The following is a 25,624-nucleotide window of genomic DNA, read 5'->3' as shown; positions in this document are numbered from 1 at the left end:
TTGGATTAAGTTCTGCTTGCAATATAAAGGATGTAACAATAGGATGCAGTGGTTATTTCATTAACTTTTTACAAATAATAATTTTGCAGCTATTAACAAATTAAATTCTTTATTTCATTATATATTTAACATTTTGAAATTTGAGAAGAAAATAAAATATTTTTGTATTAAGAAAGCTAGCTCAGATTACACCTCATTAACAAAGACCCCAGTACATGTCAAGCATAAGTAAATTGAGAAGTTATCAAAATTAACTTGGTACCTTTATAAATTGATTAGAATTTGACATTTTAATATAAGATATATAAGGTAATTTTATTTTTGATCTTTTTATTGGGTTATTGGCATTACAGTTGTGTTATTCTTTTTGGCCCCTCTGGCTTTCGCTCGCGCGGGTGAAAAGGCCACTAACGACTGGCTGTCTCGGAGCGGATGGCTGGTTTTTATTCCTCTCCTCACACTTTGTGGAGAGGAGAGCTCTTCCTCCTCCTCTTCCCCTCGTCCCTTTTTTTATCCCTCCTTCTCTTTCCCCCCTCTCTTCTCTCCTCTCTCTCTCTCCTCCGCCTCCTCGTCCTCTCCTCTCTTCCTCGCTCTCCCCCTCTGATCGAGGCCCCGACCGCCCGCCCGGCATGGGAGAAGCTCCGTCCTTTGCGATCCGGTGATGGGGGAGGCCCGCCCATGGACTACGACGGCGCCGGGATCCAGAAGCGCGGCGCCAGGGCCGCTGCCGCGGCCGTAACGGAGGCATCGTCGTCCTCGCGCGCCCCTGCACTTGATGAAGGTAAGGGTTAGGTTTTCTCGATGCCGCTCCCCTTTTTCCATTGTTGCTCCTTCGGTTGGTCGCGGAAATATCGCGAAAAATCGTGTTTTGGGGGATTTTTTAGGGAGGGAATCTGAAAAGTCGGGTTTTTTTTTTGCTGTTGAATCTGGGGTTTCCATTGGTGGAATTCGGTTCCTGAATATTTACTTACTTGGATTGAAGTGCCTTAGCGTTGAAATCAGACTGCTTTTACGGAATGTAAAAGGAAGTTTTTTTTCGTCTTTAAAGTGTTTTTATTCTGTTTCGGTGTGTTCATCGTTTGCTACCTTTTCGTCATTGGTAAGATTTGCTTGCTTTGTTAATGTCTTTCTATATCTATATTATTGCTGAGGTTCTATCTTTCTCGTATGATTTCGTGATCCCATCTGCTAGAATTCCTTTTGATTGTTTGACTTCAGAAGAAGAATGTTGCAACGAGAGCAGCTTTTATTGATGCATTTCGGTTCATGACTGATGTCAAATTGCAAACTTTGCATGATTCAAGATTTCTTTGTAAAGCAACTGCTTGCGTTGAAATTGCTAGTGCAGTCAGCACTAAATTCTATATAATCGAGACCAATTGTTGTTTTGTTGTGGAAATGAGAAATGTACTTTTTTTCTGCATATATATGGATCTTCCTCTATCTTATTGTCAAAATTTATTCCCTTATGCAATATTGGCAATTCATTTTTTTCTGCATATATTATTTATTTCGCTATTCTTGTTTAAATTGCTTTTCGTCCTGAAATGGTCCCTTTTCAGTGTATAACTATGTCAAGTTTCCCGTGGAAGCATATGGGATGTATTTTGAATCTATGATTCTGGTGCTACTGCAGAGACAATGTGGCAGATGAACCAGAGGGGAAGTGAATCTGTGGAATCTGGACTGTATCCTGAGCGTCCAGGAGTGCCAGACTGTGCTTATTACCTCAGAACTGGCCTCTGTAGATATGGGTTGACTTGCAGATACAATCATCCTCCTGATAGAAAGCTGGTAAGTCTGATTGTTTTTTTAATTGTTTATGCTGCACCTATCTGGAACTGTATCTGCTTGATCATTTTGCAATTACAAAAACATGGTCTTTCTGTCAGTATCTTTTTTGTTCCCCCCTTCCACTCCTTCGATATGATATTCCTACTGAGTGCTGATATTTATTACTGAGTTTCTTTATCAAACTATAAGCTTTTAATTGCCAATGTGCTTTTGACTAGTTATTATCTTTCTATAAAGACACTGTTTACCCTCCATTTATTCCATTGTATTGATTGAGGCTGATTGAAATAAGATGTGGACAACCCAGGTCATAGTCCGGCTGTAAGATCTAATTATTTGTCCACAAAAACACATGCACGCACTTGGCACTTCCATGTATAGGTATTTCAAGATATATTGCTTTTCTTATAACTATCTCCACTCTCTTGGTATCAACCTTACCTTCTTCTCTACCTATTGGTATAGCTTTTCTCAAGTCTAGGGAAACCTTAAAAGGTTGCCCTACAGTTCCATGGGTGTAGATCACATCGGTGTTGTCAATGGCACTCCGAGCGCTCGCCTATATGCCCAGGCGAGGTGAGGAAGCCCCTAAGTGCCTGAACAGCCCCCAGGCGCACTGAGACTACTAAGACGATGCATAGGTGAGCACTTGGGACAAAGCGAGAGGTGTTTGGGCAAGTGCCTCTCCAATGTCCAGCAATTCTTCCTTCCCCTTGTCTGTCCATTCTTTTAGAGATTTACTAGCTTTACTTTGAGGGTTATCTTGGTTTATTGAAGTCTATATAAATAAAGGCTACTCTAGGATGTCCAATGATTTACTTTTTTTGTTATGTTTTGTTTAGGAACATCAAACATCTTATGGGAAGTGATGTTTTGCTATCATGTTTGAATTTTAAAGCTACTAAAGGATGTCTAGTGGTTTTTATTTTTATTTACATGATATGAGAAGTGGTATTTTGATGTCATGTTTTGAAAGATGTGAAACACACTATCTAATATACAAGACAATTATGATTTTTTATGATGAAACATGAACAACTAATCTTATAATGCTTTTATGATTTTCAGATGCATATAGTGTTTATTTCTAATACATTTGCTGAACTTTTTTTTGATTAGTGCTTTGCTTTCTTCAGGCAAGCACCTTTTTGGCATCTAGTACCTTAGGCAATATAAGGATCCTGTCGCCTTAAGGGCTTTTTTTGCTTTTAATAACCTTGGATCCAAGGTTCATTGAACTAGTATCGGAGGTCATATTGGTCATCAATCAACTCGATACAGTTCAAGTCTGTACCATGCCACTTCGGGGTGTACTGAAACAAGGACAGCTGAAAAGGGTGGGGGAGTGGGAGGAGGGAAAGGAAAAGAGAGAGAGGAGGGGGGAGAGGGAGAGGAAGAGAGAGAGAGAGAGAGGTCAAGAGAGAGTGGGGTTCGGATCTGGGGAGAGAGAGATAGAAGTTCGAATCCAAGGGGAGAGAGAGAGGGAGGAAGAGAGAGAGAGAGAGGAAGGGAGGGTGAAAGGAGAGGGAGGGGGAGAGGCCTAGATCCGGAGAGAGAGAGAGAGGCTCGAATTTAGTGTATGTGTGTGAGAGAGGCTCAGATTCAGTGAGAAAGAGATGGAAGCTTGGATTTGGCGAGAGAGACGGAGGGAGGGAGAGGGAGAGAGAGGAAGGGAAGGAGGGAGAGAGATGCTTGGCGGCGAGAGAGAGAGAGAGAGTGGAGTGAGATACTTACCTAGCTAGCTTCATCATCATCGTCGTATGACGACGGCATCGAACCCGCCGAGGGTGGAGTGGGGTTAGGGTGTTGAAATGGGAGAGGGGTGAACAAAGCGAACCAAACAGGGGAGAGGGAGATTATATTCCAAACCAAACATCTAAACTATGCCAGTAACCGTTCGGTCCAGTTCGATACACCCCAAACCAGTCAGTTCATCGCGGTTCAGCAATCCCTGCTTGAATCACATATCTAGCATTAGCATATAGGTGTTTTAGATTTCATGGTTGGCCCCTCTCTGTTTTTAAAAGATGTCTGTGTTAAAAATTTTGCACCAAACAGAGGATTTATGTCAGATGGAGAATTGGTTGTGAACTTTAGTTGACTTTGATGGATCATCCATTGTTCTTAAAAGGCTGAGTCAGTATAGATTGGACAAGCTTATGACTAAGGTTAAGGCTATGGTCATGCTTGCCCTAGTTCAAATCTCAAGGTATACTTGCTCTTTGAATAGTATGAAACCTCTTATCTATCTAGATAATTTATCAACATTTATGGTAGTGACTCACCCATGTTATTTTTATTTTCTGAAATATTTGCAAGTTGATAAATCTGATCAATGATGCTCTCTTTATTACATGCCTTTGACTATATTCAAAATATTAAAAACCAGGATGAGCTTTTTAATTAGACTCAACTATTGATGGTTGAGGTTTACAACCACTATATGCTATTATCTATAAAGTTACTGAAAGACATTCGCAAGGTAAAAAAAAAATAAAAATCATCTAAATATTTTATGTTTTAGAATAGAAGAACTCCACATGTAACAAGACAAAACTTGTAGGTTAGCCTAGAGAACTATTTTGTATTTTATGTTTGCTGAAGACAAACAATAATGCCAAATGGTTGAAAAACTGTTTGGTATCTCTTCCTTAAATGCAAAATTAATCCTTAGACGTTATTTAACAGTCCTTATTCCTTCTACTTGGATAAACATTATGAATTTGTCTTTGATTTGTTGAACAGCTACTTCCCCTCCTCTCTTTCTCTATCTCTCTCTCTCTCAAACACTTTACTAGGAGCTTAGTTTTTTCTGGACATGCTTACACCATTTTGTTGGCTTTCTGTTACTTTATCCTTACATGCTACATGTCTCTCGCATCTTAAGGTTCTTCCTTTTTGTGTCATCATTCCTAGTTTTGCCACATATATAATCTAACATCCACGATGCCCAGTTTATGTGCTTGAACCTACTTCTTTGGCAACCAATATCTCAATCCAGAGAATATTGTGGGTCATATTCTTCTGTTATGATTTATGGAATTCTTAAATTGTATAATGTATGGCAGTAACACAACTAAAATGTACTTCTCTATATCATCCACCTTACACTATGTCTAGAGTTGTGCCCATTCTCTTGTTCTCTTGTATGATAAACCTTGCATAGTGAACAAGGTATGGTGCCAATCATTGACTTTGATTAAGTTCTTTCTTTAATATTTTGTATTAGTTTATATGAAAATCACATTCCATTTATAGTTTTTGTATATCTTACATATAGACCCTTATCTTCTAAAGACTTCCTCATAATCGACATTAAAACATCAGCAAATTAAGGATACCATGCCATTTCTCTGTAATATCAAGCATAACTTGATCAACTATTCAAAGAGTTATGGACTTACGCTACGCCCATTTGAAAACTTATTGAGTCACAAATACTTGTAGTATTTATTATAATCTCATCATTTATATGCTTAAACTTTTAAAATTCCTTTTTAGTACATGTTTATTTCAACATCAGTGAGATTAAAATTTGTGGTATACGAGTTAAGTCAGTTAATTTAAGTTCCCCTTCCATCAATTGTTTAATCAAGCAATAGCCTTTGTGATCTACCTTCGATTTGTAATTCAAATATGTTAGCAGTAATGCGATTTTTTTTTGTTAATTCTTGTTTCATCATTCTCTCTCAAGCTCAATAGTGCGGTTCATAAGTTAACTCTCACAACTGTTGTTCTATATGTTTGCACACACATTCCTCTGTAACATTGATTTCTTATAAGGGTGTCAATGGGCTGTCTTGACTGGTTGCACCTAGGCCCAACATCAGCATGGATTTAAAATACTTAGGCCCAATCTCAGCCTAGCCGAATCGAGGCCTGAGCCTGACCTGAATACAAGTATATTCTCAGGCCAGGTAGGTCCCAAATTCGGCCCCCTTCATTCTAGACTACTTTCTAAGCTTGGGTCCACTTTGAAGTATTTTTGGGCTTCCTTTGTTTTGAGCCTAAGCAGGCCTTAGGATCTAATATAAAAGCTTGTGCATAGTTTGTTTAGGTCAGGTTCTTCAGGCTGCTTGGTCTGATCAATTACGTTGATGGTTTGCTTATAAGCAGGTAGTATTATACTTCTTTGATCATGTGAAATTTTTCAAATTTTGAAGTTCTCATTGACTAAACTAGCTCACCAAATCAACCTAAGTTCTCTAACTTGAATGGCAAAATTTAATGAGATATTGCATCTCTCTCTTACCCTTTTCATCCTTTCATCTTCATCTCTACTTTGTTATGTTAACAAATTGGTATTCATGTATCCTACTTATGGTTTTGCTGATTTTCCTCCAGAATATTCACTTGCTAAATGTTAGAAAAAATATTACAATCCTTAGGGTCTGTTTGGTAATGCTTTTGTTTTCTAATGTGCAAAAAGAAAATTAAACTAGACTGAACAAATATGTATCATTAAACCCTTTTGTTTTTTCAGATTGTCTGTAAAACCTTAAGAGCTTTGGGCAGCAAGAGCTAATACTTTAAAAAAGTGAAAGGAAAAGCAAGGAATGGCAGAAGATCCATGCAAATGCTGTCTCTAGCATCAATCTCCATGCACTGTTTCACTAATTTGTAGTGAAACAAAAACACAAAAACAGCAACAGTACCAAATAGGCCCTTATTCCCTTGACCCACATACATTGTTCCTAGTCCTATTGTATGCAATGTGATCCACCTCTTTTATTTACTCTTGCAAAAAAGCTACTTCATAGATAAAACTTCTCGTCTTCAAAGATGATGCCATTTATTCCTTGCTATTTTCACTGGGTATGCATTTACACCTCAAATCTCTCTGCAAAGTATATTATGGTTGATGCTGCTTACCTTCAGATTCTTCAGGACAAAAGACTTTTCAGAGTCTAACATCTGACTCCACATCATATACTATAACAGCTTTCAAGCTTTACTATTCAATGATTTTTAAGAGATGTTACACACCCCTTGCTACATTTTTTACCTCATTTTGGCAGAATATGGCTTCATCCCATTTCTTCTTGCTCATAGTGTAGGAGCATAACCAGTAGCTTATGTTGCATAGTTTTACTCCACTTTTTAAGATCTTTGTATTTGATTTATCATTTCTTCTAAAGGGAAAATAATTAATCTGCAAGCATTTAATAAATCCTGACAGTCAAGCAAATGACTTGGAAAAAGGTTTGTACAATTTTAGTTAGTATATTGGATAGTGCTAGTTTTACTTGTGCTGATTTTTTTTAAAATATCTTTTAAAAGAAGAATGTTTGAAAGGTTTTCTTTGCTTGCAATATTAAAATGTGGCTCTCCTTGCTTGCATGGTTCTACCCTAGTTATGGGCTATCACTTAGATGTAGTTGAGGTTAGATGACTGAACAACAAGGCAACTACCCTTGGTCAAAGACCTTATACATAATAGATTTTTCTTTTTTCCACTCTGACATTACTGCTTCTCCTAAGGAACTTGAACTAAGAATATAAGGGAACACTTGGTTACTTTTATCATATTCTCTTCTACACTAATCAAGGCAATGTTTTTGTGGACAAAAAATCAAATCATCTCTCTTCAAAGTTTTTCTCAACTTCGGTAAGCAAATAGTAATATTTCAACATTAGACTAACTATTACTATTTACTATAATTTTTCTTTTTAGACAAGTGATAAGCTTATGGGTTAATGCAAACCCGAGCCATACCATCTTTATTTACGTTATGGAAGGCGAAAAAAGATAACTTATTTATGATGATAACTTATCGATATGATTATTTGTTATTTGGATTCAAGTTATCTACAAAGAATCACTTAAAGAAAAACATAATAAAAAGCTTTTCTCCCATTCAGTATAAAGATGATTGAAGGCAGAATGTGTACTATCTTTCCATGATTGTTAGCTAAACTCTATTCCATATGTTGCATGTTAATCAAATTATATGACATAGAAGAATTTCTAGCCAGACATATTAAATTGTCCAGAATTATTCATGATCAATAATGTTAGATAACCTAGAAATCTTTTACCATATATGTAAATGCTTTTATTGCATGTGGTTTTGATTTTGTATTGACATTTTGTTTTTTGAATGTTTTTTATGTGCACTTATATAAGAGAATTCTATGAGAATTGATGGTCTTGATTAGGTCCTGTTAAATGCCAGGCTATTGCTGCTGCAAGAATTAGGGGTGGATATCCTGAAAGAGTAGGTCAACCTGAATGTCAGGTAACCTTACGTTATCATTTTCCCCTTAAATCAAGTTCTGTTTATTTCTTTTCAAACTTTCCCTGCTTTTAAAGGTTTATTGGTAGTAAATACTTTTTGATCGATTGCTGGATGGTCAACTTGTATGTTTCAACCTCCTAAAGAAAGGAAGAAAAAGGAAAAAAAAGAAAAAACTCCTGAAGTGAAAGTGCTGCACATTATGATTTAGTTGCTTTTGGTCAAGAATCAACACATGGTGCTGCTGTGCATCAACGGTTTTTAAAGGCGCATATCTTGGCCATCTCAGGCGGTGATTGATACCATGATGTACCAAGATAGCGGTCTATCTCAACTGAGATGGAACACTAGAGGAATTCAAAAGAAAAGAGACCAGATATCCCAAGATCTTTGCCAACATCTAATGGCTGAGATTTGAAATATCTGCTAATATGGAAGAAAAAGTTTAACCACTGTTTTAGGACTTAATTTAATATTTAGTGAATAAAAACACCATTTTGAAAACTCTACTGAAAATATTGAAAAATCGTGGCTGATACATCACTATTGTGTTGATTGATATCTCCAGGCATGTGGGCCTACATCAGCTGATGTAATATGAGCCATATTTTTTGTTTTTATCTGTGAGTGATGAAAATCTTGGTGTACATTGGAGAAAGTGGACTTGTTCCTAGCCATCTGCTTAGATGCTTGAAAACCTGGTTTATGGATTCTGCCACTCCATATAAAAGAAGCAATCTGCTGATAACTTGTTATTTGATATATCGCTACTCAGGATTTGTATCCTTATGGAATTTAGATCTCTATATGGAACACTAACCTGAGAAAATTATGTGTTGATTCTTTTGGGAGATGTATGCTTGTGTTGAGAGCTCAAGAATTGAATGGCAAGGGATGGTTGGCGAGCAAATCTTAGCACTATAAAATCTTAAGTCTTCTTGGCTTCTGTCTTTTAGACCTATAGAGCTCCTGTATGATGCTGATTCTTTGTAAGACCATGCTTAAAGATATTTGGCGAGAATTATGCATTTAATTTCATAACAGGTTGTCTCCTTAGAATACACTTCTATTTATTCTTTTTTGTACAATATATTCCATTTGTTTCTTGCAAGGATCCCTTTGCTGTTTTTTAAATAGAGGATGTGATCAAGCTAAGTCACAAATACAATTGCTGTACAGCTAATGTTAAGTGGGAGGTCACTTCAAACTATTCTATGTTATTGCTTTGATGATTTATATATCATAATGCAAACTACTTTGAGTTGCTTGTTTGTGAAGCCTGTGATGCAAGTATCGGGCATCCTCAACAACCCTGCCATCTTTTACTAGATTCACCTCACACTAAGGGAGGGAAAAAGAGTTTTACATCAAGTTACAAAATTAATAGAAAATTATTTTTAATTAGGAGAATCATGGCCATCCATACTTCATATCTCATACACTGCATATGCCCAATGCTGGTGGTGTATGTTGTTTGAAGCATGGTTTGCTGAACTAGCCCAAACCGACTGGTTCAGCACGTACCGTGACGGTACCAGCGCTAACCCGTACGGTTCGGCTGTGGAAAATGGTTCTGACCAATTTTTGCTGTGTACGGGTGTGAACTGCATTAGCCCGCGTGCGGGGGCCCGCGCTCTCACGGTCCCTGTGCTGGGAACCACGTCCGCATGCAGTTCTCCGCATCACGCGGGATATTTACTGCCACAAAGTGGCATTTAACGTGGGGCGCGCGTGCACAGAAAAGGTGCCGGTTTGGTACCAGTATGAACCGGAACTGTACCGGTTCCGGTATGGCATACCTTGGTTTGAAGCTAATGATGACGCCAAGAATTTATATAATTAGGCCAGTAAAGTACATCGGGGAAGAAGGGCTCATCAAAGCCTGAACTGTTTGGGCATTAACCTCCTATTTGAATTCATCTAGAAACCAAATTCCATGATTGTTGATAATGTCTGCTGCAAATAAGAATGAAATTTCATAGCTTAAAAAAAAAAAGCATTCCTGTTTTAAAACATCTAACTTATGAATACCAGAAGGTAGCAAAAACATAATCTCAATATAATTTTTATGGAGGATTCCTTAATTAGATGAACTAATGAAGTGTCTTCTTTGAAGAAGCCCAGGAGATGGGCTTGCAACTTCCATATAAGTCCAAGTAAGACAGCTTGAAAAGGGAAAAAATTTTAAATGATACAGGAATCATGACATAAGAATGAAGAGAGAAAAAGAAGAAAGATCAAGTGCTGCCTGGTCGTGATGTGTTTTGCACTTCTAAATGGCAACTTGCAATAAGTGGTAGAAATCTTCTTTCATTTATAGAAACCTGCCTGAGTACAAATTTTGAACAGACTTCTCAATTGTAACTGCCACAGTTATGAGATTCACTTGAATTGAGTGCTCGTTGGAGAGTTCAATTCTATATGCTGAATTGCTTGGCTCATGGCTTAGGCAAAAGAAAGAGAAAGGGGGAGAAAGGAAGAAGGTGGTTCAAGTACAACTGCCTCTTCCTATCTCCACTCCCTATCATTGATATAAAGAGCATTCCTTGTTCTCCTCATCCTCTCCTTTTTCTAAGAAGCATTATAAACTTTCTTTCTCATTTTCTTCCTACTTTAATTCAACTTGTCTTTATTCTGCACGTGGTGTTCTGATCTGATGCCTGTAAACAGTCCACAGTGAGGTCAAGGGTGGTTACAGATTTGAAAGCATCTGATGCACATCCCGAAGTGTTTGCTGTGTTGAAATTTGTCTTGTTTGAAAGCAATTTTTTTAGGATACATGTTGTCCAGGTCATGTTAAGATGCATTCAAGTCATTAACATTGACTTCAGTCTGTTATTTTAAAACTGTTTTGTGTAGTCTAATGGCATTGTCTTCCTTTCAGCAAATAAATGTTTGGACTTCATTTCTGTATTTATTTAATCTCTAATGATGAGTGATAAATCTAATTTTCTTTCTGTCTACCCTTTCTAGTATTATCTTAAGACTGGAACATGCAAATTTGGAGCTACATGCAAGTTTCATCACCCCAAAGATAAGGCTGGAATTTTTGGGCGAGCTCCACTTAATGTTTTAGGATATCCAATTCGTCCGGTTTGTGATTGCTATTTGCTTTTATTATATTGTTTCATTTGCTAAAGAATTTTGATAACCATTCCTGCATTTCAGTTGTGTTTGCATAATAATTTGTGTATTTTTTCTTTTTGGTTGTAGAATGAGAAGGAGTGTGCATATTATTTAAGAACTGGACAGTGTAAATTTGGGAACACTTGTAAATTTCACCATCCGCAACCTTCTAATGCAATGGTTTCCTTACGTGGTTCTCCTGTTTATCCTCCTGTATCGCCTGCCTCTCCTGGTCAACAGTCTTATCCTGGTGGTTTGACAAGCTGGCCCTTATCGAGTGCCTCTTTCATTCCAAGTCCTCGATGGCAGGGTCCTTCTAGCTATGCTCAATTGATTCTTCCTCAAGGGTTGGTTCAAGTACCTAGCTGGAATGCATATCCTGTGAGTTCAGTTTGTGCACTTACATTAGATTCTTGAATACCCATCATTTGTATAAAAGTTTACTAATTCTCCTGATTATCCAATATAAAATGCATCTGACCCCTGGTTCATGTCAATAATATGTGAATTTTCTTGATAGTATAAATACTCTATTGTGTTGGTTTATCATGCTTATATAAATGTTTGTGTGTGTAGGGTGCTCTGTAGATCTCCTTTTTGATTTTCTTTTTTTATTGTTTGTGTTTTTTCTTTGGATTTTGCCTACTAGGAAACTACTTGTAAACATATTCTGTTACTTTTTGAGTGTGCAATTACTGAGGTGACTAACATATTCTTCTCATTTTTCTCTTTCTTTTGCTGTCTATTTTCTACTTTTCTTTCTTCGTACCTTTTATGTTACAATGCAAACACTGGAGCCGTGACTCCATAAAGATAGAACTCCTTTTCTGCTGTTGTTGCACTCTCCTCAGATTTGGTAAGAGATTTACGAGGAAGGTTTTAAGTACCAGGTCTTACCTACCAAGCGTACTTTATTGGAATGGTAGGGAATTACTTCTCAGTACACCCCCCATACCTACCCTACGTACTAGACTGCCATGCTGTACCAACACTCAGTATGCCATACTGGTTGGTTGCTGGTACAGGTACTGGTATTGGTACTTAGAACCTTGATTACAATCATAGTGTATTAGCATAATATGGAAGTTAGTTATTCAGGTTCACCACCGAAACTATATGTCCTCATGGAAAAAAATTCTAACTTAAAACATGTTACTGGTTGGTGAGATCAAGGCCATCCAGCAAATACTACTACTCTTTTTTACTGGCATGCATATTAGGTGCCAACTTCTTGCTTCCATGATACAAATTTTTGGTCTATGAGAGCCAATATTTTATTTGAGGCCCCTTTGATTGCAATATATTCTTTTCCTTTCCTATTTGCCATTGGCAAGCAGACAACTTCTGTTAAAAGATACAGATATGTAATGTTACATCAGTTGAGGATTATGAAAATCAATAAAGTCAGAAACAAGGCTTGGAGATAATATTTTGGTAAAATGTGTTTCTTCCTGCCATAGATTGTTGAATGCCATTTTAGAAAAAGAGCTCTCGTTAAGAAATTTACTACCTGGCTCCCTCACAGTCATATTTTTCTTCTGTTGGACCTCCCACCAAGAGGCATGGTGGGTAAATCAGAGACTTTCTTGCCTGCCTTTCTTAATTCATGAAGCCAGAGTTTGCAAATTATACTAATAGATGCAGGAAGTATCCTAAAACAAAATTATTATGTGAGAGGTAGCTACAGGAACTGCAATATCGGGAAGGCAATCATGTTTTTGCTTCCACTCTCAGCTTTACATTCTTAGCTTTATTTTTCCCCTTTTTATTCACACTTTTCCTGATAGAAGTTTTTGCCTGTTGTTCATGTATCTTTCTTCAATTAGTGCACATTAAGCCTGTATAAGACTTGGTTTGATCTTTACTTTATTCTTAGGCTCTACTGCTTTACTGCAGTTGATATTGTATTCTCACTTTACTCCAGCATTATGTTGGTTCTCCAATTTATTGGTATTACAACAAACAAATTGTTGTCTGCTGAAGTGTGAAAGCCAAATATGAGTCACTGCCTATGATTTCTGTTGTTTTGATTGATTTGCTTGGTCTGTCAACCCCTGTATAATGCAGACAACCATTTGCACAAGTATATATGGTGAATGATTTTGCTTCCTATGAAAGTTTATGTATCCTTGTAGGTTTATCCTAAATAACTTGATGTTGTGCTATGTTGAGCAAACATCCTTAGAAGTTAGAACCCTATATTACTTCAGTGTCCAACCATCTTCATCAGTTTCAGTTTTCCTCCCGACTCTATGATTTCTTAGATCTGATATTAAATTATTTACAGAATTTATTAGAAGTACTTTTATTGTTATGTTCTGAGTTTTCTCTTCAGGGACATTTGGGGTCTGTTTCATCTTCCGAGAGCCAGCAACAAACACCAGGGACTGTTCAAATGTATGGATCTTCTCGCCCAAGTGAAACAAGTATGGGAGTTCAAGGGACAATCTCATCATATCGATCCAGTTCAACTCCTATGGGCCAGTATGCATTGCAGAGGGATAGTGTGTTTCCCGAAAGGCCTGATCAACCTGAATGTCAATTTTACATGAAGACTGGAGACTGCAAGTTTGGTGCAGCCTGCAAGTTCCATCATCCTAAGGAGAGATTGGTTCCTGCTCCTAACTGTGTGTTGAGTCCATTAGGCCTTCCGCTGCGCCCAGTAAGTTATACAGTCAACCTTCGCATTTCCCTAATGCCTTGATTGAGGACCCATGAAAATGTTTTAATCCATGCTGAATAACTTCTATATCTGTTTCCTAGTCAGTTGCTGGAGATGTAATGAGATCATGTTCTTTTGTTTCAATTTTTTATGTTATTGTGCAGAACTACCTTGTCCCGCTGACATTTTCCTGTATATAATTTCGATTGTTTATCTTCTTTCATATCAATATGTTGTGTGCATACAAGTTGCAGTTTTCCATTCATATAACTGATTTGAAATGGATAGCTTTACAAATTAGCAAGATGCAACTATGAACATTTCTTGATTAGCAGTAAGAAAGTGGGACTGCATGGACTGTGTATGGTTTATTATAATTACCACATAGGAGCAAACTTTCTTAATTAGTAGCAAGATTAGGCTGAATTGTGTCAATATTTTGGCACCCATTAGCAGATAGTCCTTGTTGATTTTCCTAAAGAACACACTTTTTGATTAGGATATCAATTGATCTAAGTTAGTTATTGTGTGGTGTTTTATCTTGGATTAAGTCTTGAGTTACCTCTTTAGTTCTGGACATTGCTAACAATCAACATGCAACAACATAAAGACACTTGACTACTGAAAGATGCATAATTGAAACATCTAGCCATGAATTTTCTTCACTTTTTCGAAAAATATTGTGCAATCATATAACAATACGTGATAAAGATAAAAGATTAGTACATACCCCATCCAACATTTCCTAGCATTGTAGTCATTAGTATCAACATACTTTTGCTGTTTTGCATAATGTGAAGATCTTGTAGCAGGCTGAGGGACACAAACTGAGTGTTGAGGAGGAACTCATCAATTACTGAATCTATATTGGTCTTGTTTGTAGATTTTATAATTTAAATTGTCAAAGGATCAACAGTTTGATACTGGCACGTGAGATAGTGCACAGCAACTTTGTTATGATAGGTTCATAGCCTCTTAAATTTTAACCCTTGCGACACTTTGCTCATCTCAATAACCATTGCATAGTTATGTTATCAGTCATTCGAGATGCTTGTGTAACTTTGAATGTGCCAGATGAATGTCTTGATGCTCCTTTTAGGTGGGAAGAGTTTGTTCACCTCTGGTGCAATCACTCCAGATATATCTCAACATTTTAAAATATAAAAATCTAGGGAATCCTCAAATGTCCCTTCTTCTGTTCTAAAAAAATAATAGAAGGATCAAAACAAATGCTTGCATGTGTATTTTATAGTTTTCAATTATTTTTATCTATTTTCTTTTACTAGCAACTAAGGTTTTACATCCTATTACCTTGCCAAATAACTTATTAAAAGAGTAATTTATACCTAGTCAGAAATAACGATACATGTCATTTTGTTTTTAGTTTTTTAAATCTATTAATGAAAATGCCAACTTAGCAAGCAGGTCAAATTGAATTGATGGTTGTACTAGAGACAGGTTCAGATCTTTCTCTTTACCAGGGTTTGGGTGGTCCATAGTTTTTAGGGGGAGGTCTAACCCTTGTCGTATAACCTAACACTTACACATCTCCTCTAACCCTAACCCCCCCCCCCCCCACCCTGCCTCGCCTGCAGAAAAAAATAAAACGAACACACACCCCAAATAAAAAGCACTTAGTTGAAGATTATTCTAATATTTAATTGCAAGGCTAAAATTTAAACATTTTAGTGGATATGTAGAATGGCCTTTAATGTATGACATCCAAATAAACTTGAATAGATGAACTTGTTGGAAATATGGGCTGCTCTGCATTTGTCATGATTTGGGTGAGAAATAAGTAGGCATTTTGTTTCTTTGCTAGAATTGGAATTCTGATTTGTGGTTGACTTAATTTCATGAATCCAGCCATGCGTACATAGATTTGTGATTTGCGAAATGTACATAAATCTAATGAACAAAAAAGTGTTTAATTCTTTTTTCCAGTATTTTAAAAAGGACTAAGACATTCATTTGCCTCTTTGTAAAAGCCATGAACTGTGTTTGGATAGACTTTGGCATCCGTTCTTCCTTTAAGTCTATGGTCGTATATAGGGAGGGGAGAGGTTAAAAAATGTGGAAATGATAGGTTTTTAAGGAGTAAATGTGCTCGGGATTTTTTTTTAAGGATAAAAGGTGGGAGAAAGAGAACCCTCCCCCAACACAATTAATGGCTATTATTTTTTCAGTGCACTGGTCTTTGTACATCATTTTCCAAATTTTTGAATATTTCCCATTGGTTTAGATGGCAGTTTCTTGCATTTCAGTCTGTTTGTATCCTTTTTTCTCTTTAGGTTGGGAAGGGGGGGTCTAGATATACACTACAATGTTTAGCTTAACATTATAGGTTCTGTGACATTAGTTAAATAGAAAATATAAAATATTATATGAATGGAACTGCATTTTAAAAAGTTTCAAATTTTTCATTGCAAATCTTTTCCTGAAAGCAGCAATTTTGCCGCTGAGTGTATTTTCCTGATTTTTTAGGAAATGGTGGTGCTTACTTTGTTGTTTCTTTTTTTACCCCTCACAGGGAGAACCCTTATGTGTATTTTATTCTCGTTATGGTATCTGCAAGTTTGGTCCAAATTGCAAATTTGACCATCCCATGGCAACTCCCATGGGAATCTTTGCATACAGTCTTTCTACATCTTCGTCAGCTGATGCCCCGGTAGTTCGCCGTTTATTGGCATCCTCATCAGGACCTTCTGCACTTACATTGTCATCGGAACATCCTGTTGAAGCTAGCACTGGAAATTCCAGACGACTTTCCATGTCAGAGTCTCGGCAAATGGCTTCTGGTGATGAAAATGCTGAGGCAGATGGATCGCATGCCACTACAAGCATTGGGCCAGTTTCTTCCTTTTCCTAACCTTTGAGGTAAGAGAATCCCTGTAAATTGAGTTCCGGTGCTAGATGTACAGTTTTTCAAGAAGAGTTGAAGCTGTTCATCTTAAGATATGTTTACTTGACAGAAATCTCATTCACGTTGTTAGATCTGCACACTGTTTTATTTTGAGTTAAAGTATTTGAAAGAGAAAAGGTTGTTTATTTTTTCCCATTACTCTTTTACAAAGATCACCTTTCCTGATGGTCTGTCTGTGTCAAGCTATTGGTTCTTACTGTATCAGTTGTCTAGATCTCTAATCTAGTAATTACCTGTAGCACATTGGTCATGATGCACCACTTCTTCCTTGTCATGTTTGCACATCAGGTCTTAATCCACCATTATAGCTGTACCTTTCTATTCTTTTGTTCAACCTGGTTTTGATATTCCAAAATTCGAAGGTTTGTGGGGAATCTTCTTTATTATTCCCAATTGGTCTTTTTGATTGTGCATATCGGTGATACATAATGCTCCCTGGTGGCTGCTGACATTGTGCTCTAGATGCTGAAGACATTTGAAGTTTCCAGCTTCATGTAAAGGAAGCAACCTCAGAAATTTGTATTTTCAAACTGCACTTGCAAAGACCATCTCGCTATTGTCATTGCTTAAGCTCAAATACATCATTGTTAGAGCTCTAGAAACCTGCTGTTCTCCATTGTCCATAGGATTGCTTGGTTTCCATCACAAGCTTTGCAATAAGCTTCAAGTTTTTCAGCCAGGATTGTGGCAATAGACAGATTTGTCAATTAAAATACCCTGCTGCATATGAATCAATTATGCATTATTGTACTCATTTTTGAGTACTACGGAAGTCTATATCACTTATAAATTGCTGTTCTTTGAATAAATTTTATCTGATTAACGGCTTCTCCAATGTGACCCTCGTTAATGTTTGTTGTGGGTCTGCTAGTTGGCAAGTAATTGAAAGGTTGCTTGGATCCAAGCTAGATGTTTTGAACATAGGTGAAGTTTAAATTTGCTTTTTGGAAGCTTTCTTGACAAGGCAGTTAGTTTACCAATTATTAGGAAGCATATACATTTCTTCAGTGCTTGGCTGAATTAGTCCTATAATTACCTTGTGATGCTGACTAACTTTTGAAACTTATTTCGAGTCACTTGTATACTGGAAATAGGAAATGCAAGGACTAGGAGTATCGATTGGTGTAAATTGTATTCCATCTGGTCAAGGTATCGGATTTGGCTTTCGTGGTAAATTTGTATGCACAGAAATTGACAGTATTTACATTTGCTCATTGCTACTGCATGAAGCTTAAGCATTACGAACATCGAATAGAAGGTTCTTCTGAACTGGGTAACCGTTGGATGTAAAACAACCAACTGCTGCCCAACTAGTTGAAGCAAGTTATTTATTTCTGATTTTAGCTATCATAGTGGATTGAGAAGCCTCTGTTGTTGATCATTTGATCTAGTGATATAATAGCTAATATAACCCTCCTTGTCTGGTTGAGGGCTCCTCATGCCTGTGGCAGCTTATCTTTGTGAGCCTTCAAACCAAGTGGTCTGTGCCATGTATATTTGCAAGAACTCCATGACTGCGATAGCTTTAAAATCCTGGAACAGCTTAATGGAGCACAGTGTTGTGATAACTTGGAAATCCTGAGCATCTCAATGGAGTCCAAATCCTGACTTCAAAACAGTGAACTGACTGCTTAATCCTTGCTGATTCCAGGAAGGCCTGGAAATGTGGTCAGTGTGATAACTACTGTGCAGATTCAAGGAAACACAGGAGACTACTAAAGAAAGGGAAGGTTATGTCTTAGAATCTTCATTCATACTTTTGTTTTATTGGAATCAAGACCATCTGATAGTTCCATATACATTGATTACATAAGATTCATAAAGCCACCGTATCTGAGGACCATTTTCCCTATACCAGTTATACATATTCCCTTGGCCATCCTGTTCCATGGCTTGTGCTTCAGGGCGTGGGCAGGCTAGGCCATGCTTGGCTGCTCAAGAAGAGCTCCTTGAGGGGTAGGCCAGGGTCTGAAGTCCTGTAAGGCTTTCTCACATACGCATGGGGTTCATATTTCCTGTCAGATCTCATTTCAGTGGTAGAATGTCCATTAGCAGGTAAACATTGTATCCAGTATATAAAAATTAGGGGTGCAAATGAGCATAGTTGAGTATCATGCTGCTCAAACTTGGCTCGATATATAAAGGAACTGCTTGAGTTGGTCTCGGGTTCTAGACAAGCTTAACATGTATATCCTTCTGAGCAGCTGATTAAATATCAACATAGCCTGCTTGTACATCCATCTAAACTCGAGCAAGTTTACCAAAAAAAAAACTTCTCAAGCCATCACAAGTTGATCAAATATCAACACGGCCCGCTTGTACATCTATCTAAACTTGAGCAAGTTTACCAAAAAAAAAGAAAAGAAAATCTTCTTAAGCCAGCACAAGCTGTTCAATTTTGATGATCAGTGCTGTTGCCGAAGAGAATTTGTCCTGTACCTGGTAATTCTCTGCAGGGCATTTCTTCTCAACTAGCTCTTTTTCCTAATTACATGGATGCTTGTTTTCTACTTTTTTTTCTTTCTTTTTCTTTCTCTTTTTTTTTTTCAATGGTGAAGGAGGTCAGATCCAGTTAAATACATCTCATGAAAGACACACCTGCGAGAACAAAGAGACAGCATCAATTCTATTTTCAGTAGCTTATCCTATCAGCCAGACGGCTACCTGATTCCCCAAAAGAGTACCGAAGCAATGAAAAGAATCTAGTGACATCCGACAAAGCCTAAATGTTGGAAAAGGATAAGGTGATGTTGCCAGGCAACAGAACTGGCAGAAGGAAAGTGCTTGCATTAAATCCAAGCAATCACCGTGGCCTGAAGAAGCTGCCAGCTGCCCTTTAGACAACCTTTCTGCGCCACAGCCAATTCCATGGGTGGAACCAGAGCAAGTCACCTTCTTTCAGCAAGAATATCATGCCCTCAATCATTATAGAGCATATGAGAATCTATGCGAGCATGTGTTTATTTCCGTATTGGATATGTATCATCAAAATTATTTAAGCTGGATCAAGGACTCCAATTAAATATTTCTAGGTAATCAATTAAATATTTCTATGTAGCTCTTTTAGGTAAGGTCTTGAATTATTACATCGCACGAACCTAGCACAGAGGTATCTCCCCTCCCTTCAAAAAGAAGAGCCTTGGCGCCCTAGTGTACCAATGTTGAAGATCGACACTTGGTACACACTGCTCTGCAGTACTCATAGGATAGAAAAGTCGCTTTCCTTCTCACTAGCTAACAGATAGATATTTTCTTTTGATAAAGTCAACCTTGGGTCCTCCAGTACATTCAATAATCCCACCATAGAATTGGAGTGAGAAGCCCCGCATTGACCCAAGTATGACACAAACCCATTTATACCAAACTCGAACCTACTTAAAGGAGGTCGGTTGCAGATCAAGTCATAAATTGCCATACCTAAACCTCATACCCACCCCCTCTTCTCCGAAAAACATAATTGAACCCAGAAATTCCAGTAGATTTTGCATAAAATCCAATTATTTATTGATTTTACAAAAAGGATTATATTTATTTTATTTTTTCTACAAATATATACATATTTTACGGTTCGGATGATTTTGCCCTTGGTTCTAAACATAATATGAGCGATACACAAGTTTAATAAGCCTGATAAATACTTTCTGAATGCTCGATATATATTCTTTCCTTTCAAAAAAAAAAAACAAAATAGAAGAGAGTTTGATCCAAGAGTCGCACCCGTGTATAACTACGGGGCAGTTCCCCCTCTGATATGTCACTTGGAGTGAAATCTAGTGGATATCAATGGCACGACGCATCCTGGACCCACAATTTATAAACAGAGCAATATGACCACTGAGATAACACTAAGATCATCGAATACATATATTTCGAATAATTTTGGATATCCTATATAATATTGTTTAGACTATTCCCCATCTCCTCCTCCGTTCGCACGATAAGATCTTTTCATTCGCTATGTTTTAAAGGGACACAACCATAATTATGTATTTTTTCATGGGTATTTTGGTCAGAAAGTCAGATGTCATAAAGCAAAAACAGCTTCCCAATGTTTGCTAGAAAGTACTTTCCGACAAAGTTAAAAAACAGCTTTCACACTTTTTACCAAACACCACTATAATCATCCATAGTGCTTTTGGAGAGCTAAAAAATGCTTTCTAGCTCCCCAAAAGCTTTGCCAAGCAGGGCCTTAAAAGTAAATAAATAAACAAGTAAACAAGTTCAACCTACTCTTGCAAAATCAATTATTGAGTTTTTTAAAAACAAAATCCACAAGGCTTAATGATGCATGCTTTCAAAAATAAAAAATAAATCAAGATCAAAGGCTCAATAATAAAAAGATAAACAGTTATAAGATAAGGTCTGTCTGATCAGAATCCTGGATGGGATAAATCATAGTTTAGCTGGATTCCAAATGTGCCCACTACTGTACTCCAGATGGTGAATGGCACAAGATGATTTCTACTAAGTGGAGCCACTAAAAAATAAACACAGGCTATGGAAAAGTTACAGGCTAGTTCACATGTACAGAGAACAGAAGACTGGGGGACCTCAGTCAGAAAAACTTACCACCAGGATATAGTATGAGAAGGCCATGAGGGTTCTGTCAGAGAGTCCGGATGTAGTCTCATGTTAGAATATCCTTCACCAACAACAAAAGAATGGTATGAAATAGAGAGGAAAAGGTTCTCTGAAAATGAAATTAGTGTTACAATATTTCGAACAGAGGTAATCAGAAATCTCAAAAGAAAACACTAATTTAAGGCAGCATCCTATGAGGAAACCATGTACCAGTGTCAGAATCTTGCCCTGATCCTATCATCAACCTGTAGCACAAGCTTTCTCCTAATGAGGCCAGTAATCATCATTACCTCGCTTTTTCACCAAGATCTGGTTGTACTCAGGTTGTGATGTCTGTAGAAGAACATGACTCAGTAAATTATTCGTTAGAGAATTTAGAACAAACATCAAAGAAAACCAGATGAAATAATTTACAGAGAGATTAAACTAGAACCAGTTAATATTAACAAGTATAAATGCCAAGATGGGACGATATGCCCATGCAGTGAACTCCCTCTGAAAAATTTGATCATCATCAATATATCCAGCAGAAAGAATATAACAAAGACCTGATTAGATGCCTTTCAAACCTCATATCTATTTCAAGCATGAACTATCTAATCAATCCATTCAAAAGAATAGCACCAACAAGATACACAAGAGTACCCTTGTCGCTAACAATTAAAGAGTGGACGTAGCTCTGTACTAGCTATGCTGACAATAAGTGTACCTCAAGCTCCTTTCATCCACAATCCCTACATAAGCATGAGGATGCCATTTGTGTGTCCGGAGAATCCACGACTGTATAGAGCTTAAAAAATAGTGGATCCTGCTAATATCTGCAAACTCCAAGAATAGACCCACCTACTAGTAGCCATATTATTTGGACTTACAGGCCCGTTGAGATTTCACTCAAAAGGACGGTTCAGATCAACCTCTTCTTCCTGATTAGATCTAAGAAATCTTTCATAACTTCTACGACACCAGAGTTCTGTTCCTGATCAAATTGAAATGCCTTGACTTGCAAGGAATTTAATTATATAGTTTATCATTTATTTATTCATTTTATTTGTAATGATGACAACAGGGTTCATAGAAATCCACCTGGTCTGAGAATTTTAGGCTGTTTCTGGTCCTACCAGTTTTGCTAAAACAGTCCAGTTCACAGAGAACCCTGTCATGGTTGTGATTGTGCAAACACGAGCTATATAGTGGAAAGCTATCAGCAAGCTACATGTGCTTGTATCTCTATACCATTCACATTGGTCAGATTGCTGCTTATCAGACTAAATATAAAGCCATAAACACTTCAAAGAAAGCAAGTAAAACACATCAAACTCATTTCCTTCGCCTAGGTGCAACAATATTTCCACATGGAATGTCTGTTGGAACTCAGACACTAGGGTCATCTCGTAGCCAGGTCTTGGTTCTGATACCAGCCTCGATATCATCTCCATCCCTACTGCTGATGTTGTCCCTGATAGTGCTCCTAATAATCTACATGGTTCAGGTCTGGACAACCCATGAGAGGCTTAGTTGGATATGCATACTCCTCATGGGGAGGGTAAGGTTATGGAGGGATGTATTCCTCATGATATAACGACTGGCTATACACATGGGGATCATACCGTTGAGTGGGGTCATAATGTTGACTCTAGCTGTCTAATTCACTGATAGATCTAGTGGGTGAGGACCATGAATATCGTAAGATTCTGATACATCCAAGAGACCTACTTGAAATGGGACATCATCAGTATCATCAACCAGGTTGCATGCTCAAGCAATGCTGAGTCCCCTCCAATCCACTCGGAGTGCGACATCATTGCTCGAGTTGTATGCTCGAACAATCTAGGGGCCGCTCCAATCAATTTGAGGTGTGATCATCAATGGAATCGCATGCTAGAACAATCCTGAGTTTCCTCCAATCCCCTCAAGATGTGACATTATCAGTCAGCTTGCATGCTTAAACAATTCTAGGACCCTTTGATATGGCCTCAACCTAGTAGATGACTAGCCATGCTCAGTGGTCCAGATCCTTGGCGCATTGAAACCACTAGGCCCACATCATAGCCACTAGGGCCATCATTAGCCGAGCTATCAATATCATCCTTACTAATATCCTAGGATGATCTGAGCAAGCCAGTATCAGAGGGCTCGAGAGTCTTGTTATCATCATCTTGGACAAGTACCTTGTCTATTGCCTCCAAAGAATTTGTTGCTTTTCTTAACCTTCTTCCTCCCAGTCTAGCTACTCCTCTAACATGATGGGTGAGGCTTACTGCCCTTGCTGGCTCCACCCCTCTAGCTCCCTAGAGTGGCATGGCTAACCCTAACACTCCAATTGCCCTAGCCCCCTGGCTAGGCCTACTAGATGGCTCTTAAGTCTCATAAGTTATGGTCGCCACTTGCCCCCACCATCTGACAATCAAACCATTTGTTAGGCTTCTCCAACTAGCCATCATCTCCTCCACTAGCGCTTGCCCCTAGCCAGCATATGGAGATGGCATGTTCTCCTCTACCTACTGATTAACATCCAACCTTGTTGGCTTTCTAAAGATATGGCTAGTCTAGGAGGATCATCCAGCTCATCCAACTACAAGTCACCCTGGTTGGATTGGTCTTCAAGCCATCCTACCATCAAGTCCTCCCATCATAAATGAAGTCCTTAACTCATGGATCTTTGAACTTCTCGTGCCACTTTCTGATGAACTTAAATTTCAACAATGGGTCTTAGTATATTCTTGGACCATATTCTCTAGCCTTCTCTATGTGAGGCAATTTCTTTGCTATGGATGAGAGCAAATATGGAGTGGTTCCACAAGCAGCCACTAAACGAGACAATCTAGGAGAGGATCTAAGCTACAATCATTCTCATGTGGTTGCAGACGTGTCATAATGGAGCCATCGCTCAACTGCAAGCACAAATGGAGACAATCATTCTCATCCATAGCAATTTCTTTGTTATGGATGAGAGCAAATATGGAGTGGTTCCACAAGCAGCCACTAAAGGAGACAATCTAGGAGAGGATCTAAGCTACAATCATTCTCATGTGCTTGCATATGTGCCATAATAGAGCCATTGCTCAACTGCAAGCACAAATGTTGCATATAAGTCCTCAATTTCAGAGCAAAACTTAGAATTGGAGCTCGCTTAGGATAATAACTAGACCATTCTTGTATCTGCTAGTGGTTGCTCCCGGCTCGGCAAAACTCTTCATGGCTTCTGTAAGTCTGTAACTGGTTTTGTCACATACAATGGTGATGGTTGCTTTATGCTTGAGCCTATATACCACATTTCCCAAGGAAAAAAGAAATATTCTTTTAACAATACCTGAATAGCGATCCCCTTGTACCAAAGTGAAATAATTCGTCTCATGAAATGAACGTCTATCCAAAATCCACATCCCAAAACTCACCCACAATTGGGTAACATAAATTTCCTTGACTGTATGAAAAATTCTTGCCACCATTCAATCTTAACAAAAATGACGGAAAAAAAAAAACATGAGAAAGAAAAATCCCAGATTCCCAGTTGACAGCTAAAAGATCGGCATCTCGAATTAGTAACTTGGGCTAAATTTTCCTTTAAATTGGGTGAGAAATCCCAAAACCTAAGATTGAATCTTGATTCTTCTAAATTCCCATAAAGCTCTCAACTTTCAGGAGATCTCGATGCAAGGATTAAAGGTTCAATTAATTTCATACAAATTCCTTTATTGTAAGCTACTTTCTTTTTCTTGGTAGGATCAGGATTCAGGACTCACCAGATGTTTAAAAATGAGGAACGCGATGAAGAAGAAAAGGAAGAAGAGGATCTCGAACTCGGCCAGGCGGACGAAGGCGAACACCGCGCCCACCACCCTCGTAAGCAGCGACTCCCGCCGGACCGGGCCGCCGCCGCCGCCTCGCCTCTGCATCGCCGTTCTTTCGGATCACTTCCCGAGCTTCCACGAGAAAAAAAAGGCGCTTCTAATTGATTAGTTATCGTGCAGAAAAATTTTAGTATATTATAATATGGATATCTTAAAAATAAAAAATATTAAAAATAACTTTTTTATTTTTTATTTAAAAGTATTGAATTGCATGACCATCTCAGTTCTCTCCAGGCATACTTAAATTTATAGCGTTGGGTTTTCAAAGTTTTCTTATTTTCTTTAGGATACGGATAATCTAGAAAATAAAGAGATAAAAACAAGAAAATTGTCTCCTAAGTCTAATAGAACTTCTAATTTATTTAAGAAGTATGTTTAGAAGAAAAGAGTGAACAAAGCTGACTAACAATATTTAAAAATTATCTTTATTTAAGATTGTATTAGTATCACT

The 25,624-nt window shown here is 37.8% G+C and overlaps 2 protein-coding genes across 5 annotated transcripts; one reads left to right on the top strand and one right to left on the bottom strand.

The window, feature by feature from the left end:
* Positions 1–398: 398 nt before the first annotated feature.
* LOC103710600 (zinc finger CCCH domain-containing protein ZFN-like) lies at positions 399–16,906 on the top strand. 2 transcript variants are annotated; one of them, XM_088706466.2, is made up of 7 exons: positions 399–781; positions 1,563–1,794; positions 7,971–8,033; positions 11,004–11,123; positions 11,244–11,537; positions 13,492–13,818; positions 16,349–16,906. In XM_088706466.2, exons 2-7 carry the CDS (start codon positions 1,642–1,644, stop codon positions 16,685–16,687), a joined length of 1,296 nt encoding a protein of 431 aa, XP_088562592.2. In that variant the 5' UTR covers positions 399–781; positions 1,563–1,641; the 3' UTR covers positions 16,688–16,906. The 2 variants fall into 2 exon arrangements, with proteins under 2 accessions (XP_088562592.2, XP_008794629.5); XM_008796407.5 differs by having other exon boundaries at positions 407–781; positions 1,637–1,794.
* A 1,555-nt stretch (positions 16,907–18,461) lies between these two features.
* LOC103710601 (uncharacterized) lies at positions 18,462–25,357 on the bottom strand. 3 transcript variants are annotated; one of them, XM_088706469.2, is made up of 4 exons: positions 25,066–25,357; positions 21,533–21,655; positions 21,311–21,431; positions 18,462–19,339 (listed from the first exon to the last, which is right to left on the bottom strand). In XM_088706469.2, exons 1-2 carry the CDS (start codon positions 25,216–25,218, stop codon positions 21,587–21,589), a joined length of 222 nt encoding a protein of 73 aa, XP_088562595.2. In that variant the 5' UTR covers positions 25,219–25,357; the 3' UTR covers positions 18,462–19,339; positions 21,311–21,431; positions 21,533–21,586. The 3 variants fall into 3 exon arrangements, with proteins under 3 accessions (XP_088562595.2, XP_088562594.2, XP_088562597.2); XM_088706468.2 differs by having other exon boundaries at positions 21,311–21,383; XM_088706471.2 differs by having other exon boundaries at positions 18,462–18,756; positions 21,311–21,383.
* Between the last annotated feature and the right edge of the window lie 267 nt (positions 25,358–25,624).

Source organism: Phoenix dactylifera, chromosome 11 (assembly GCF_051530095.1).
Source record: "Phoenix dactylifera cultivar Ajwa chromosome 11, Ajwa_hap1_PhDact_Kaust_v1.1, whole genome shotgun sequence".
Lineage (NCBI taxonomy): Eukaryota > Viridiplantae > Streptophyta > Magnoliopsida > Arecales > Arecaceae > Phoenix > Phoenix dactylifera.
The sequence above is the reverse complement of the archived record's forward strand: the minus strand, read 5'-3'. Positions and strand labels throughout refer to the sequence as shown.

Bases quoted from the DNA above. Each gene is read 5' to 3' on its own strand.
- LOC103710600 (XM_008796407.5), top strand. From the start codon at position 433: ATGGCTGGTTTTTATTCCTCTCCTCACACTTTGTGGAGAGGAGAGCTC. The intron at 11,538-13,491 runs GTGAGTTCAGTT...TTTTCTCTTCAG, and splicing joins CTAGCTGGAATGCATATCCT to GGACATTTGGGGTCTGTTTC. The intron at 13,819-16,348 runs GTAAGTTATACA...TACCCCTCACAG, and splicing joins TAGGCCTTCCGCTGCGCCCA to GGAGAACCCTTATGTGTATT.
- LOC103710601 (XM_088706469.2), bottom strand. From the start codon at position 25,218: ATGCAGAGGCGAGGCGGCGGCGGCGGCCCGGTCCGGCGGGAGTCGCTG. The intron at 21,656-25,065 runs GTGAGTCCTGAA...GTTCTTCTACAG, and splicing joins TCCTCATTTTTAAACATCTG to ACATCACAACCTGAGTACAA.